The 15,298-nt window shown below is 41.1% G+C and overlaps 1 protein-coding gene across 11 annotated transcripts in view; it reads right to left on the bottom strand.

Moving 5' to 3' along the window:
• auts2a (activator of transcription and developmental regulator AUTS2 a) overlaps nucleotides 1-15,298 on the bottom strand; it is a 356,442-nt gene that overhangs the window by 277,237 nt on the left and 63,907 nt on the right. For all 11 annotated transcript variants that reach the window (XM_078930433.1, XM_011483793.4, XM_078930434.1 and 8 more), the window contains exon 3: nucleotides 175-387. In XM_078930433.1, coding sequence (XP_078786559.1) covers nucleotides 175-387 — 213 coding nt within the window. The remainder of the gene's footprint in view (nucleotides 1-174; nucleotides 388-15,298) is intronic.

The following is a 15,298-nucleotide window of genomic DNA, read 5'->3' as shown; positions in this document are numbered from 1 at the left end:
CATGCAGCACGCCCTTTTCCTTTGATTCTCCTCTAAATCTACCTCTGGAGGCAGATCATAGACTGAACGAAATATTATGAACAGGCTTTTCATAGAGCACAGCGAAGCATAAAAATGATGCCTCAGAGGCAGAGAGGGAAAACGCTATGAAATGGGGTTGTGTCATCAACTCACCATTGTGTTTTTCTTGTTCTGGCGTTTCTTCTTCCTCTTTCCTCGCGTGCGCGCCAGGCGGGGGTTGTTCTCCTGATCTGACGACTGATGGCGGACGCAACTGTTCTTGCAGTGCTCCAAGCTTAGGCCGTTTGGGACTCTGGCAGCCTTTTTCTTGTGTAGCGGTCCTGCCTGGTCGTCCCTGCTTTCCTGGGGCTTTGATGTCATGCTCTTCTAAAGAGAAAGCGACACAGAAGAATCCTGTTATTCCCACACGTGTTTTGCAAAACATGTTAGTCATGAAACTGGTTTTTAAGGTCTCTATAGAGCAGAGAACCATTAACGACAATTCTCCAGACTGTGACCAATTAGTGTCATTTTGAATTCTATTTTGCATTTTTAATGATATTGTAAAGAACAAAAGTAGAGCTTAGTGTTTTATGGCACACTTGAAAATATTTTTTGACCAAAACATGAGTTGTCGATAGACCCGACAGAAACCTGATGACACAAACTAAGTTTTAGTCACATGCACCTTGTGGGTTTTTGGGTTGTCTGGGCCCATAGACGGTCATAGAAAGGAGGCGTGTCTTGCAATAACCTCTAGGCTCATTTGGCCATCCTAAGTCTTCTTCACTTTTGGCTTCTCCCATCAGGGGTCGCCACAGCGAAACAACCCTCCCATGAGGATCAGTCGCATGGTTAACTTGGCAATGTTTTACGCCGGATGCCCTTCCTGACGCAACCCTCTTAATCCTACTGGGCTTGGGACCGGCACAGCAACAGAGACAGGGGAATAGGGAGCAGCCCGGAATCGAACCCAGGTCCCACGGACGAAAGGCGCCGCAAACCAGCACGAGCTAAACCGGCCCCCATTTGGCCATTCTAAGTGATGTCAGGAAAGTAGAATTCACCATGGTCGAGTGTGTGGTAAATGAATTGTGAAGTATTTGAGGAGCTAACTTGCACGCATCTATGACATGCGGGTGATGCTGTCATACAGTGCTCTTATGTCACAGTCTAGTCAACAATGAAGTGCGAGTATTGTGTCCTTACTGATCACGTGGCAATGCCGCACACACGGGGTATGCGTATGTAAGTAGGATGTCCACACAAACTACACTCTGCCTAATTTTCAAACTTTTAACAGTCACTCTGAATGCAGGGAGCACTCATTATTACGTGTCCAGCACTAACCTCGCACAGTGCTCATGGTTTTTGGGGACTGAAAAATAGCAAAAAAATTCTAAGACGAGCCTGTGTTCACCTTCTTCACCATTATTTGCCCTTGCGTGTTTAGTGTTTGCTACCTGTCGCTTGCAGCAGCATGCCCACAGAAAACATGCGCATTAACATTTTGGCTTTACTGGCTCACCTGGCGATCTACGACTTTTAGCCTCCAGATAGCCCGTATCCACCCTTAAGGGCAGTTGTGACTAAAACCTAATAGATATAAACTGTCAACAAATCAGCGTTGTAAGATTTGCAATAAATTCTTGGAAAATGGTCCATGACCTTCTGTGGATTAAACAGACATGTAGTGGTAAAATAATGCAACTGTCTTTATTAGGGCCAACAAATCATCCCAAAAAGAGGCACAGCTGATGTGTTAATAACAGCAATCCAGCTAAACGTTCAAAGAGAAACTGTCTGGGTTAGATGTAACAGCTGTATACCCTGGTGGACACAGTCTGCAGAGTGGGCTCAGAGCGCGGCCATCTTTTGCCGTCATGACTGGCAACATCCTGAACAACCTGTGACAGCCGCACTCTGCCACACACATTACTTTAGCTAACCCTGATGCTGACTCAACAGAGGAGACCGCTCTCATGCATGTGCGCAGTCTGCAACAGCGTGGATCCAGAAACAGTGATCCGTGCAGCCCAAACCAAATACGAGAGGCAGATGGGAGGTGTGAGGGCTCGCTGCACACGTGTAAGCACAGACACAAAAGAACATGAACACACACAGATGTGTGCAGGTGCGTCACAAATACGCTCTGTTCATGGAAGGGTCACTGCGATTTGGTTTTCCCTGAGCCAAAGAACCATTGGTGTCAATGCCCCTGAGAAGCATTTATAATAGAGAAACACCTGTTGGTGTGTTAGCAGCCTCAGCAGAAGAACAAAATTGGTGATTTAGTAGATTTCTTAAACCAGAGAGGGCGGAAGTCTGGCACAAACAAACTCCCATAAATCAAACCAGAGGTGGAAGGGCGTTTTAAAGAGTCTGAAGACTTCAAGTCCCAATCTGATCATCTTTTGATCTATCCTAAAAGTGTCCCCAGTGTTCTTAGTTACGATTAAGATGTTGTTAGCCAAAATCTAAAAACCTGTGTCATTTTCTAGGACATAGTTTCTGCAGAGCGGTAGGAGTTCATTAGAAATTCACTTCTGAGTTGTGGGCAGGATTGTTGGCGCCACTTTCCCGTCACCCTATCTGTTTCCACGCTCACCCGCTAGCCTATACCCCATCACACCCCCCAACCTGATTATCAGGGCTACAAATCTAGTGAGCAATGCTGAAGCTATCCAGCTGTACAGTTCTGATTGAGATTCCAGTTCAGATGAGGAAAACAAAGACGTACACGGATCTATTTGTCTGACGATTGATGCATCAGAGCAGGAAGCTTGTGACCCGCCCAGTTTTTAAACAAGCTCCTTTTCAAATGGCTTTTTTCTGCTCTTGATTAACAATAAATTGAATAAATACTCAGAAATGCAATGTTAAGCTAATATATGTCCTCCATCATCAGAAAAATGCCACCAAAACATGTTGAAAACACCAAAAACGCTTTTTTAAACAAATGCAGTGAAAGGTGTGGAGTTTAAACTGGACGGTCAAACTCCCCTGTAGACAGAATGGAGGTTTGTTTCCTCCGGCATCATAGTTGCACAAATTTACCAACAAACAAAAATGTGAACTAAAAGAAGCTGACAGGTAAAACATGTGGCGCTGACTCATCAAATCATTTCCAAAGGCTTGATTTCTTGAAAGAAAATCAAGTGCAGGCGTCAACTAATCCCCTTTGCCTCATTTGCCCGTCTTCTCCGCAGCACAAGATGCGACATGACATTCTTTGTCAGCGTAGACGGTAAATGACAGCGTTCTGATGAGGCTGAAGAGCTTCCCTTCTGCCAGTTGTCTGCGTGCCGCTAAGTTTTCCAGCCAGCTTATTTCCCCGGGAAGAAGTGATGAACAGTATGTCTCGCCTGCTCACTGAACAATAGCGAGACGTATTCCCATTTCCATATTATGATGACATTGAAGGAGGAAGTAATTGCTGAAATAATTGCAGCAGCTGCACCAACTTTCATTCCAGTGATTGGCAGTGGAGAAAGTAATTATAACACCGAATGACAATGTATTCCTACAGGTATCTTCAGCGGGTTACAATGTGACGATTACTGTAAGCACAAAGACAGAATTTAACATTCTTTTAATTTGAATTATCAAGTCATCTAAAGGGGGGAAGGTATTTATCAGCTTTTTTTCCCTTGTCTGCAGAGACACAACAGAACTTTTAAATTAAAAACAGTTCCATTTAAGATGATCAATAAAAACTAAAATTCAACTCAACTGAATGTGTTCATACCAGTATGATCATGCGCAGAAACAACTTTGCTATCAAAGTTTTGATGCGTTTAGTTGATGTAAATATATTTTTTGTTGATCATCTTTCTTCTGAGGCACTTGATAAAACCACCCCAGAACAGCACATGCTCTAAGAATGAAAAGGGACGTGACTCAATGCAGATCTCTGCAGAGATTTGAGTGTGTAGTGTGCACGCGCTTGTTTGTGAGCGTGTGGTTTCCATGCATGTGTATGTGTGTGTGTGTGTTTGTGTTAGGTGTCCATGTATGGCAGGGCAGGCCAACCCTGGTCCTCAAGCGCCTCAACCACTGCCTGCTTTCCAGCTGCTCCTCGACTGCTTGATGCTGACTACCTAAACCAGGTTTGTTCGGTCAGACAGGATGTTCAATTGCTTGAGTCAACTAATCAGCAAAAGATGGTCAGGGAGAGCTGGAAACAAGCAGGACTGTGGCTTCTGAGGACCAGGGTTGGCCAACCCCGGTGTATGGCGTTTAATCTGGGTCATGTGTCTCTACCACTGTGTATCAAACGGGCTTGTGTGTATATGCATGCGTGCATCTGTGTGTGGTGTGCATGCATTTTTGTGTCCATGTACATGCACGCATGTGTATGCGCATGTGTGTGCATGTGTGTGGTCTTAGCTGCTGCTGGTATGTGTGCATTTGTGTAGTGTGCACGTGGTTGTGTGTAGTGTACATACATGTGTAAATGTGTGTTTTTTCCTAAAAAAACAAAACAAAGTGTGAGTGTGTGGTGTGTATGTGTGTGTAGGTGTGTGTGTGTGGTCCCAGCTGCTGCAGAGATGTGGGTCTGTGCTATAACGAACAGTGTCAGGGGGAACTAATTAACGCAGCAGTAGCGGTTCTCTAATTAGACCTCCCTTCTTTAAGGGTGGTAGCTGTGACCTCAACAGACCACAGCAGAGTTGTCAGCCTGTGGAGCGCTCGCCTTGTACTATATTAAAACCTATCTGTGCAAACAAGATTAAGGCCTCAGTGGTAGTTCTGACAGCTGCAGTCAACTGTGACAGCAGTCTGAATAGAGGACAGTCCTAGAAACTTTCCGAACGGCCTCTGGTCAAACTGCAGAGTCACTGAATGACACAGCAAATTATCATATGTGTTTGACAAAAAATATATTTCACTATTGCACAATAAAGTGATCACAGACGTTAATCTTGGTAAGTATTTTTTTCCTTTTCGTCATGTGTAGAAAGCTGGGCCTGGAGTTGCTCCTTCTTTTCTGCAGCGGCTCTGTGACGTCATGGCAACTGCTTCCAGCACCGTCAGCTCAAACAACCCCCAGTCTCCCAGGATAAAGTGGGTACAGTTAATGGATGGACGGATGGATGGATAGAGTGTTTAAGGTTGGTGACTGGAAGAGAAAATGTGCCGCTAGCTGGGCTGAACAGAGTGCTGCACGCTGCATGATGCTGCTTTGGTGGTGCTTAATAAATCATCTTTGATTTACTGCTGGAATCTCTAGATACTTTCAGTAGGTATTGCTTATGGCAATGCTGCACTGCAAAAACACTCATATCAGTTTATTTTGAGTGCAACTCCTTGAAAACACCCATTTTCCTTTCCTTGTTAAGCCTGATTCTATTATCCTCAGTAAGTACTGTTACGGTGTTTAACCATACTTGAGACAATGCCTTATGGTACTTCTCTCCTTTGAATACTTCACCTCCACTGCAGTAGAGTATCCACTTCCTGTCTATCTGAAGAGGAGAGGCAAACAAGAAAAGAGCAGCTGTAAAAATGTAAAGACACAAATCAAATAAGCACTAAATAAATATATCTCTGCACCACTGCAGTCTCTCTCGGCTCTCAGGGTCAAGTGGAGCACGATCAACTCAGCCACCTAGTTAAACTGGAGGAGGTGTCATCCATTCTTAGGGGATTCATTGACCTAATTAACACATATTCAGGAAATGTGAAAAAGCATTAAGTCATCCTCCAGTAGCACATTAATGGATAAATGACTGCAGCAGTTAATTTTACGTTTGGTCAGAAGTTCTTGATATGCGATCTATCTTTTAATTGATCTGTCACCTCTATGCTTTCCTTGTTCTTTGGATAAAAAAAATCAAATCACACATTGATTTATTGGTATAAACACTGCCAGCAAGGCAGCTATGAAAGCAAATTTATGAATTATTATGTTAACATATAATCTATAGCATTATCCCCTAAAGACACACTCCAGTCGTCTTTTGATCTATTTTAAAAGTATTCCCAGTGGTCTTTTAAGTTTACCTATGGCTTTGTTTAGCCAAAATCTGAAGAAAAAAAAAAGGAATTTTCTAGGATATAGTATCTGCAGAGCAAAAGAAATTCTTTAGAAATTCACCTCCAAGTTGTGGAGCAGAGTAAATCTGCCCCTACTTCCCGTCATCCATCTGTTTACGCTCTCTCCTGCTAGCTTACAGCCCCAACACCCCCAATCTAACTTTAGCGGTGCAAAAAAAATGTAATAATGGAGTAAAAATGTAATAATGGAGCTATCCAGTTGTACAACTCTGATCCAGATTCCACCTCTGACGAGGAAAACAAAGATGGATCTAAAATGGATCTATCTGAATGCATGTGAATGCATCAGAATGGAGCAGAGAAAGGAGCTTGTTACCAGCCAAGATTTTCCCGATTGCATTTTTAAGTCTGATTCACAATGACTTTAATAAATAAATACCCAGAAATGCAAGTCTTATCTTAATTTTCTTTACAGTTGTACTAGGTCATTAGAAAAATACCACAATAACACCAAAAGCACAATTTCCCTCGAGTGGGTCGTTAAATCATTGACTTGGTCAATATGACATTTATCAATAACCAATGCCTTCAAGTCATGGTGTAAAACATGCTTGTCTGCATCAAACGTGCATTAAAGCAGACCTTCTGCAGAGACGCCTGCAGAGCACTATGCCTCGTAGAAAACAAACACGTGGAGTGTTAGAACCCTCAGCATTTACGCTGATGAAATAAACATGAGGAGCAGATCCAGCCTGTCAGTCTGGCTTTTTTCATGTTAATCACTGAGTAAGCAGAGCAGGCAGTTTGCCACTTTTTTGGGGGGGGGGAGGGACTGGGGGGCTGTGCATCACCGTGTGACTAAATTGGACTAATTTTTAGTGTTCAAAACCTTGAAATTTGTGTTCTCAAACTGACAAGTTAATTGAGTTTTGATGAGAACAGTTCCAGTTTAAAAAAGAAAAAGAAAAATTGAATGGAAATTTTGAACATAACCAAACGCAGACTGTGATAATCAAATGAGAGCAAACAAGCAGATAATGTGCTAAAAACAACCTCAGGCCAAGAGGTATTGTGGGACAGATTTTACCCCCTTTGAAGCTGCCCTTGATGACTTCGGTAACTACACTTAATCGCTGACAGATGTAGCATCAAACGAGCTGATAGTTTGAACAGAGGAACTGCCAACAGTGAATAGATCACAGTCTTTATTGGATCCTGGCATCCAATGCTATTAAGCTAAATTCACTACTGCAAAACGGCCAATTGGTTCAACACAAAACTCATGCATTCACTGAGCCATTTCCAACAATCAAGGATAGTGATGATATGCAGCACAAACTGCAATGTTTGAAATTAAATTGAGTTTATTTGAAAACACAGGTGCGGATTAGACATTGAGCAAATGTAAATGTATTGGCAGCGATTATCAAAGTCCTTCCAGAGATTTCCAACTGTGTCTGGTAAAGGTACAATCATCAGCCATGCAGGGGTTGATGTGGGTTTTTGGGCAGTTTATGCCTGTGGAGGATCGTTGGGAGGAGTAGACAGTTCAAGATGCATCTTAAGGGGAGCGTAGGTGTGTAGGTGTGATAGCACAAGGGTTAACCCTTCTACTATCTTAGATGACCCCACCCTTACATTGACGTGTTCTCCCTACCATGACAAAGGTGGATAAAGGTGGAAAGATTTCATGTAATCCATGGACAACAGTGAAGATCACGAATCATTGAAGAAAAAAGGTTCAGCGCACTGTCTAGTGGGTCTAGATGACCCAACTCCCAATGGTAAAGTGCCTAGGATAGCACAAGGGTTACAGCTTGTTGAAAACGGAACATACGATTGTCGTGCGTGTGGTAAGCGTATCGTAAAGCATTTGTTTTGTAAGTTACAGGTGAAGTAAGGGTGATGCTGTCTTCCAGTGCCCATATTTAGTTAAGCATTAGTCAACTGCACAACTGCAGCTAGATATCGGCTGTTTGCAGGAAATGGGTGAACCTGTACAGGTTACACACGTATCACGTTAACACCACTAACAGGCTCCAAGCCCAGTACGCAGGATTTGGGGGAAAGGGGTCAAAAAAATGAAAAATCTCTACAACACATATCTGTCTCACCTACTTTACCCTTTTCTTACCCTTGCATGTTGTATAAGTATTTGCTATGATCTGTCGCTCGTTCCATGCCTGTAAAAAGAAATTGCAGTCAGATTTACGCTTCAAAACCTTACTATTTCCTCCAGCCCCCTGCCCAGATGGCCCATACAGGTTTGCCCATTTTTCACCTGCAGACGGCCTGCATCTGGCCATAAGGCGAGTTGTAACAAAGCCTTAAGGAACTGTTGCTTTGATCAATATGGAAAGGGTGAGAGAACAGAGTGGCACCAATAACTAGGGATCTGATGATCCAATATTAAATTAAAGTATTGGAAAATTACTCCATTCCAAGTCTAATGGTTCAGTCCACCCAATCCAATTTTATATCAACAAGCGTTGAGAGTGAAAGACTCTCATTTAGCCCCCAGTGGTATTGATGAAAAAACAAAGCTGAAATGCGAATCACCTTAAAGACAAACCTGCCTTTAAGAATTAATTTACTGTTTTAGCTTTAAGATGAGGACAATTTTCGAAAAAAAAATTAATGCCGACTGAATGCTGTTTCTAAGTTTTGCATTCAGTACTCCCCCCATATACGTGGTAGTTAGGGACCAGAGACACCTGTGAATACGTGGAATATGTGAATACAGAGAACCACCCCCCAACTCTACAGCTAAAAAATGTCCGTCACCGATCCTTACTCGCCAAAAACCTTTCTGAAACATTTCTGATGTTTTGTTAAACATTCATTAAAGAATATTGGAACATTGCGCAACATAGAGTTTTTTTTTTTTATTCAGAGCAATAGACTGTACTGTAGCATGAAACGCACATTAGAAGTGTCATTCTGCCGTTTCTAGATGCAGGGGAACAAACTGCGGTTATAGCGACTGAAAAAAAAATCCACAAATACATGAATCCAAGAATATTCAAACGCAAATAAGATGGGGGGCACTGTATGTGTTTAAAAAGATTTAGTAGGTTCTAATAATAACATTCAAAAAGCTTGAATGGTTTTATCTGTTTAAAATGCAACAAAAATATTTTTTAAAAAGCAACAATGCTGCACAAATTGAACATAACTGTGGGCTTTTTTTTCTTGTGAGGATCTGTCTAGAAAAGTAAAATGATGTTATATTTTCAAATAAGGGGTGTAGGAAATAATTGATTCGGCGATATATCTCAATAGTTCATTTGGCGATATTTGTATCGATTCAAAATGCTGTTGGAACGATGTTAATTTTTTTTTTAGCGTCCTTCAGCGTCTGACTCTTTATTTCCCACCTAAACCTCCGACAGCTAGTTGGCAGCAGAGCACACTGAGCCTCTTTGAACAGCTCTACAACACAAAAAGCTACTATAAGATCTCAGTGAAGCACCTTGTTCTGTTGTTATGAGACATGCACAACCTTCTTACGTTTTTAGTTAGAATGGGTACCAAACCAAAACTCTGGGCCATGTTGCTGCCAGTATCTGCTTTGCAGCGGGCTCAGATAAGAAAGAGTGAAGCAGTGCAGCTGCACAGCGGCTAATGCCCGGAGCACCAGGCAAAATGCTATCAGCAAAGTGATCATGGATCAGAGTGATGTGTACAACGCTCCGGAAAAAGGCCAACGTCATGGCGATGAGCGGGAGTACTGGAGAAGTTACATTAAGCAGAGTTAAAAAATAAAACAGCATTTTATTTACTCAATTATACTTATAGAACATTATTGGTTAAGACACGTTCAGTCTATCCTTTTTCTTATACCGAAAGATATTTTGTTGTGGAAATCAGACAATGTTGACTGTTCCCTTTAAGAGCAAATATATTTGAAGTTACCAAAATAAAAGCACTACGAATTTGTTTGGGTAAAAGGAACTTATATACGAGATACAGTTGCAGTGCTTAACATTGTGATCATTAGATAAACAGAATTTGACCATTTTATTACAATGAAAGATATATTAATAGTCAGGTAGAGTTTTTTCTAAAGTCCTACTCTTAATAAAAAAAGTTTCAGTACAATATCGGGATTTGTATCGTATCACCAGACTCTTGCCAATACACACCCCCTAGTTTCAATATCCCTATCAAAAAATTCAAATAAAATAAAACTTTTTTCTTCTTCATGTCCCAACTATTTGCATTTTAACCAACCAACGTTTCCTATGCTCCCACTGTTTATCTCCATCAGTTACTGGGGGGGAGTTGAAGGGGTAGGGGCCTGTGTGTAGTTCCGGGGGGGGGGTTTATATTGTTGTGCTTGATTGAATTTGACTTGAATTGATTTGATTCAATTTGATTTGCAGCCAGACTGTGGCTGTGGGGAAAATATCTCATTGAGATGTAAGGAACATGCTGCAGCTCCACTTGCTTTCTTTAAAACTATTTTTGTTTTCTGGACCACAGGGGTCGCATGGAGCTGATCCTGTCTGTCATCAGCAGAGGGGGAAGTGGATGGGTCACAGAGCAGTCCCAGTGACCTATGGGGGGAAAGGTCAAGTATCTGAAGCAGATCCAAGTCTGCACTGGAACAATGTGTAGATTCCACAGATTAGTCCAGCAGGATTCACATGAGGCAAACCAGAGCACAACACTGCTGCATCCTATCAATTCAGGGGGTATCTGAAAACCAACACATTACATTATGTGATAAACACTATAGCTAGTGAGTTGATTAACAAAAAAAAAAGGAAACAGTCAGTGGTTGTTTAGTGTAAAACTGTCAGATTTAAAACTCCTTTGTGAGATTGTTGTGGTTATTCCGTGTTCGAAAACTGAAGATGCGTTCTTTTTTTTATATTTCTTTTTGCATAAATTCATTTTATCAAAGCAGAAACCTTTGTTGGGTTTGCTTTGCTTTCACAGTTTTCACTCTCATACAGCAGTTCCATTTTGCATCTAAAGTCTGAGTCACATGCACCCATACTGGGGGTTGACCCGTGTGGGTTTTTGGGTTGTCAATCCTAAAGCATCGTAAAGCACAATAATAATATAATGTAAGTTAAATACATTCAATACTACGAGTGATGCAGTGGTACAGTGTCTTTGACCCTTGTGCTGTCTTGTGGGGTCCAGATGACCCCACCCTTACACTGACGTGTTCTCCCTACCATGATAAAGGTGGATAAAGGTGGAAAGATTTCATGTAATCCATGGACACCAGTGAAGATCACAAATCATTGAAGAAAAAAGGTTCAGAGCACTGTCTAGTGGGTCTAGATGACCCCACTCCCAAAGTTAAGGTGCCTGAGGCACCTTAACGTTGGGAGTGGGGTCATCTGGACATACAACACATATAAATCATACCACAAGGGTTTACCCACACTTAAGTCATTAGCATGTATTGGCTGCTTACTGACCGCGTCAATGTCGCGTTCACGCATGGGGTGTACAGGTGATGTATTATGTTCACACAAACTACACTCTGGTTGTCTAATTTGCTCATTTCTAACAGCCAGGCTGCACGCAGTGAGAAGTGCACTTTTCACGTCAACAGCATGAACAGGCTGCTTGCCCATTGGATTTTGGGTTGAAAACAGGGAAAGTATGTGGTACACCCTTACTTATGCTTATTTGTTGTTAAAGCGTTTGCTACGACCAGTCGCTTATTGAAAAAATGTGTACAAACATGTTTGCTCTATGGGATCACCCATGGTGTCACCTTGTTATTTGGTGCAAACCGCCTGCGTTTCCTGCCCCGTACAGGTTCAGCTGTTTTTCAGCTCCATCCACTCGTGAGGACAGTTTGGACTAAGGCTTAAGATGTCCTCTAAAATGAAACCCTGCATTTTTATTCAAATTCTGAAGCAGAATAGGAGAAAAAAAAGGATACTCCGTAACCATGTTGGCTGTGCGAAAGCAACATGTATGTTTACACATTACTGACAGTTATCGACTTGATTTTATTGTAAATCAACTTTTATTTAGTGTTTAGAACTGCAGTAAAGCTCTAAAAGCCTGCTTTGAACTAAAAATCTCCTTTTGTTTTTAACTTTTAGTCATTGTAAAGTCAACAAAACTCTTTTACCAAGTTGACAGAAACAATCCTTTAAACAGTAAACAAGGGAAAACGTTCAAGTGTTTGTGTAAATGTGCATGAAGCAAAAGAGACACGACCCTAAAAAAAAAATTTATTACATTTTCCTGCAGCCAAGTCATCATTTAGGGAGCCCGCGACCTGACATGGAGATTTTTTCCCTTTTGAATTAATGTGGGTCACAGAGACATGCATGTAGGGGCGGGAAAGCGGCATTTGCGGCAGGACGGGAGCGTACCGGGATGTGAATGAACGCAGACATGGAGACATGATTAACAATGCTTCTGTAGGACTTTTTAAAATAAATAAGTCTGATCTCTAAACATCCTCCTTGTCTTCCATGCATTTTAATGAGACACACACAGACAGAAATGTGAAAGTATCTGCTGTAAATCCAAGTATTGCTCACATCCGTGTTTTTAACTGACTTTTCATGTGAATTATTATTTCTTGGGAATGAATTAATTATATATATATCCATGTTAGGTCAAAGGCCGTGTAATAGTTTTGAACTTTTCCCAAATAAAGTAAAATAGATTTTATTTTAAATAATATTATGTAAGATTGTAAATATTGGCATAGTATAATAAAACCCAGTGCTTTAGAGATCCTAGTTCCTTTTAAGAAGAAATGAGTAAAAGATTTAAAGTCTGGCCCTGAAATAAGTTTTTATCAGTTTTTGGTCGACTGTCACTTCAAACTGAGTTTTGTTCACGCTGAGCCCAAAACATCCAGCTCAGAGGAAAATGCAGCCTCTCCTGGGATTCAGGGGAGAGGAGACACACAGACGCTTGATTTTCCTCATGCTGGGTTTTTGCAGCAGCAGCTCACATCCATTGCTGTTTTCCTCTTTCCCCTCCACCTCCACGATTCTCTGCAGAAAATTGACTTTGGGAGGGAGTGAATAATTGGAGTTGGTGAAGCCTTCCAGTTTGCTTCTTTCCTCCTGGCTGTCGGCACTAAAACAAGTTTTCAGATTGGAAATGGACAGCATGGCATTGAATTAACGGGTGTTTAGTTCATGATATTTGGGCGAAAGCGTATCCTCATGCATCCAGTTACAGTCCAACACAAACCTGGTTTTCAAACACAGCAGTTGAGTGACAGACGGACTGAGGATGCCGGGGGGAAAAAAACAACACCAATTTAATCAACTGTCTTTGTAATCGCTGAAACCATTCCACAGCTCCAGACCAGTGATGTGAAGTTTCATTTGGGGCGTCATGCCTTTAGACAGACTGGTGGAGGTTGCTTAGCAACTGGGTACAGAAAGAAGATAATGAAACGGCACAAATGCTCACTCCAGCCTTCATTATGTATATGCGAGTCTGCCTCCAACCACAGTAAACAGGAATGTTTCCTCAGATGAACTCTGATGTCTTAACAGTGCAGTGAATCATCCCAATCAACTCTCTGTGTTGCCTCAGTCTACTCAGGAAAAGTCATACAACAAAATAAATGAGATGTCAAAGGGCTGAATGGACCTGAGGGGGAGAAGACGTGCATCTCATTTTTATTCAATTTTCCAAAACCTTTACCATCATCTTTTAATCTCTTCATGCCACTGAACTGCTGCTGCCACTAAACGTCATTTACTCTGTACTCGTAAACCAAAACATTGAATTAAAACTTTAGAACACACAGCTTAGTGACTTTCATTTCATTTTAAAACTTAAAACCGATATTATAAACTTAGAGACTTAGTCATTAATGCCCTTATGGGGGTTACAGGCTTTCTGTAGGTGAAAAATCTGCAAACCTTTGGAGGGCACCCAGTGGCCCCACATAGATTGTAGATTGATGATTCTAGACCGCTCTGTGTGCCTGGAAAGTCACAATGTTCATGCACATTTTTTTCCCCTGGCATGCTGTGGGCGACAGGCTGTAGTAAACACTTAAGCAACACGTACATGTAAGTAAGGGTCAAGTAGATGAAATGCAGGCGTGTGGTACGGATTTGTCTGTTTTTTAACCCTTTCTTCGACCCTCTGCAAAAAGCTAGATAGTATTGTTCGTGTGATAGGTGTGCGCTCCATACGCACTCCTTGGATGTAGCCTAACTGTTCAAAATTTGGAAGGGGTGCAACAGATCATAGAACTTATGGTTCGGATCAGATCATGTTTTTAGGGTCATAGTTCAAATCATTCTTTGGATCAGAAAAAAAGGTAAATACGATAAGAGCCTACTTTTTTTTTCAAGCTTCAAAACATCTTTTTGAAAAAACACATATGAAGTAGGGCTGGGTATTACCAATAAAGTTCAGCTTCGATTCAATAGATTCACCAGATTGATTTTTTTCTATTCTTTTGACCCCCCCCCCCCCCCCCCCAATTCAATTCAATTCAATTCAATTTACACATTTAGACATATTTGTATAGAAATATAATAATAATCTATTTATGTTTTTTTAAGATTTTCAAATTAATCTGATAGAGTTCACATACAGTAAAATGTATTATTGAATTAATAAACCAATGAGATTGTTAAAAACATACAGTTTTACATGGTTTCTCAAAAGAAGCTCCAACAAAAATGTGCAGATTGTTAAGACACCTGCGTTTCAGTTTGGCCGCTAGGTGGAACACGCACTATAGCTTTACACTTTATTCCAGAAGATTTGGGCAAAAACGGTGCTTTAGACCACAAATAATTACTATTAATTTTCCTTAAAAGAGTTAAATTCATGCTTGTGAGACATATAAAGCTGTTCAGTCAGCAATATAAAGCTGTTCAGTCGTTTAACGGTAGCATTAGCCGTCCTATGGGAAATTCCATTATACGTTAGCATCAAGCTAGCATACTTTGTGTTTACTGCTGTAATTGTTAAAATTACTCTGTAGATGTATCACAATATATCAGTAATGTTCCATGAACCTTCCGATTATATTTTGTAAACTGTCCAGCAGTTTTACAGTTGTTCACCATGATTGTTTCAAAGCTTGATCTCACCAAATCTCCCAAAATCTCACAAGAGTAGCAATAGGCCAACGGAAAAAGAAAGCTTGATTTTTCTACTTTTATGGATCGATTATTGATGTATATAGCTTGGATTGATTAATTGATTTTATCAACCCAGCCTGAATATAAAGTACTCCAAAACACATACACACACACACACACACAATTACATAGCAAATCAAAAACTCTGAGTCAGTGGTAAATGAGTGTGCTCAGTCATGATC

The sequence above is a fragment of the Oryzias latipes genome, chromosome 14 (genome assembly GCF_053564925.1).
Source record: "Oryzias latipes strain Hd-rR chromosome 14, Olatipes_Hd-rR_3.1".
NCBI lineage: Eukaryota > Metazoa > Chordata > Actinopteri > Beloniformes > Adrianichthyidae > Oryzias > Oryzias latipes.
This window is presented reverse-complemented; position numbering and strand designations above follow the sequence as displayed.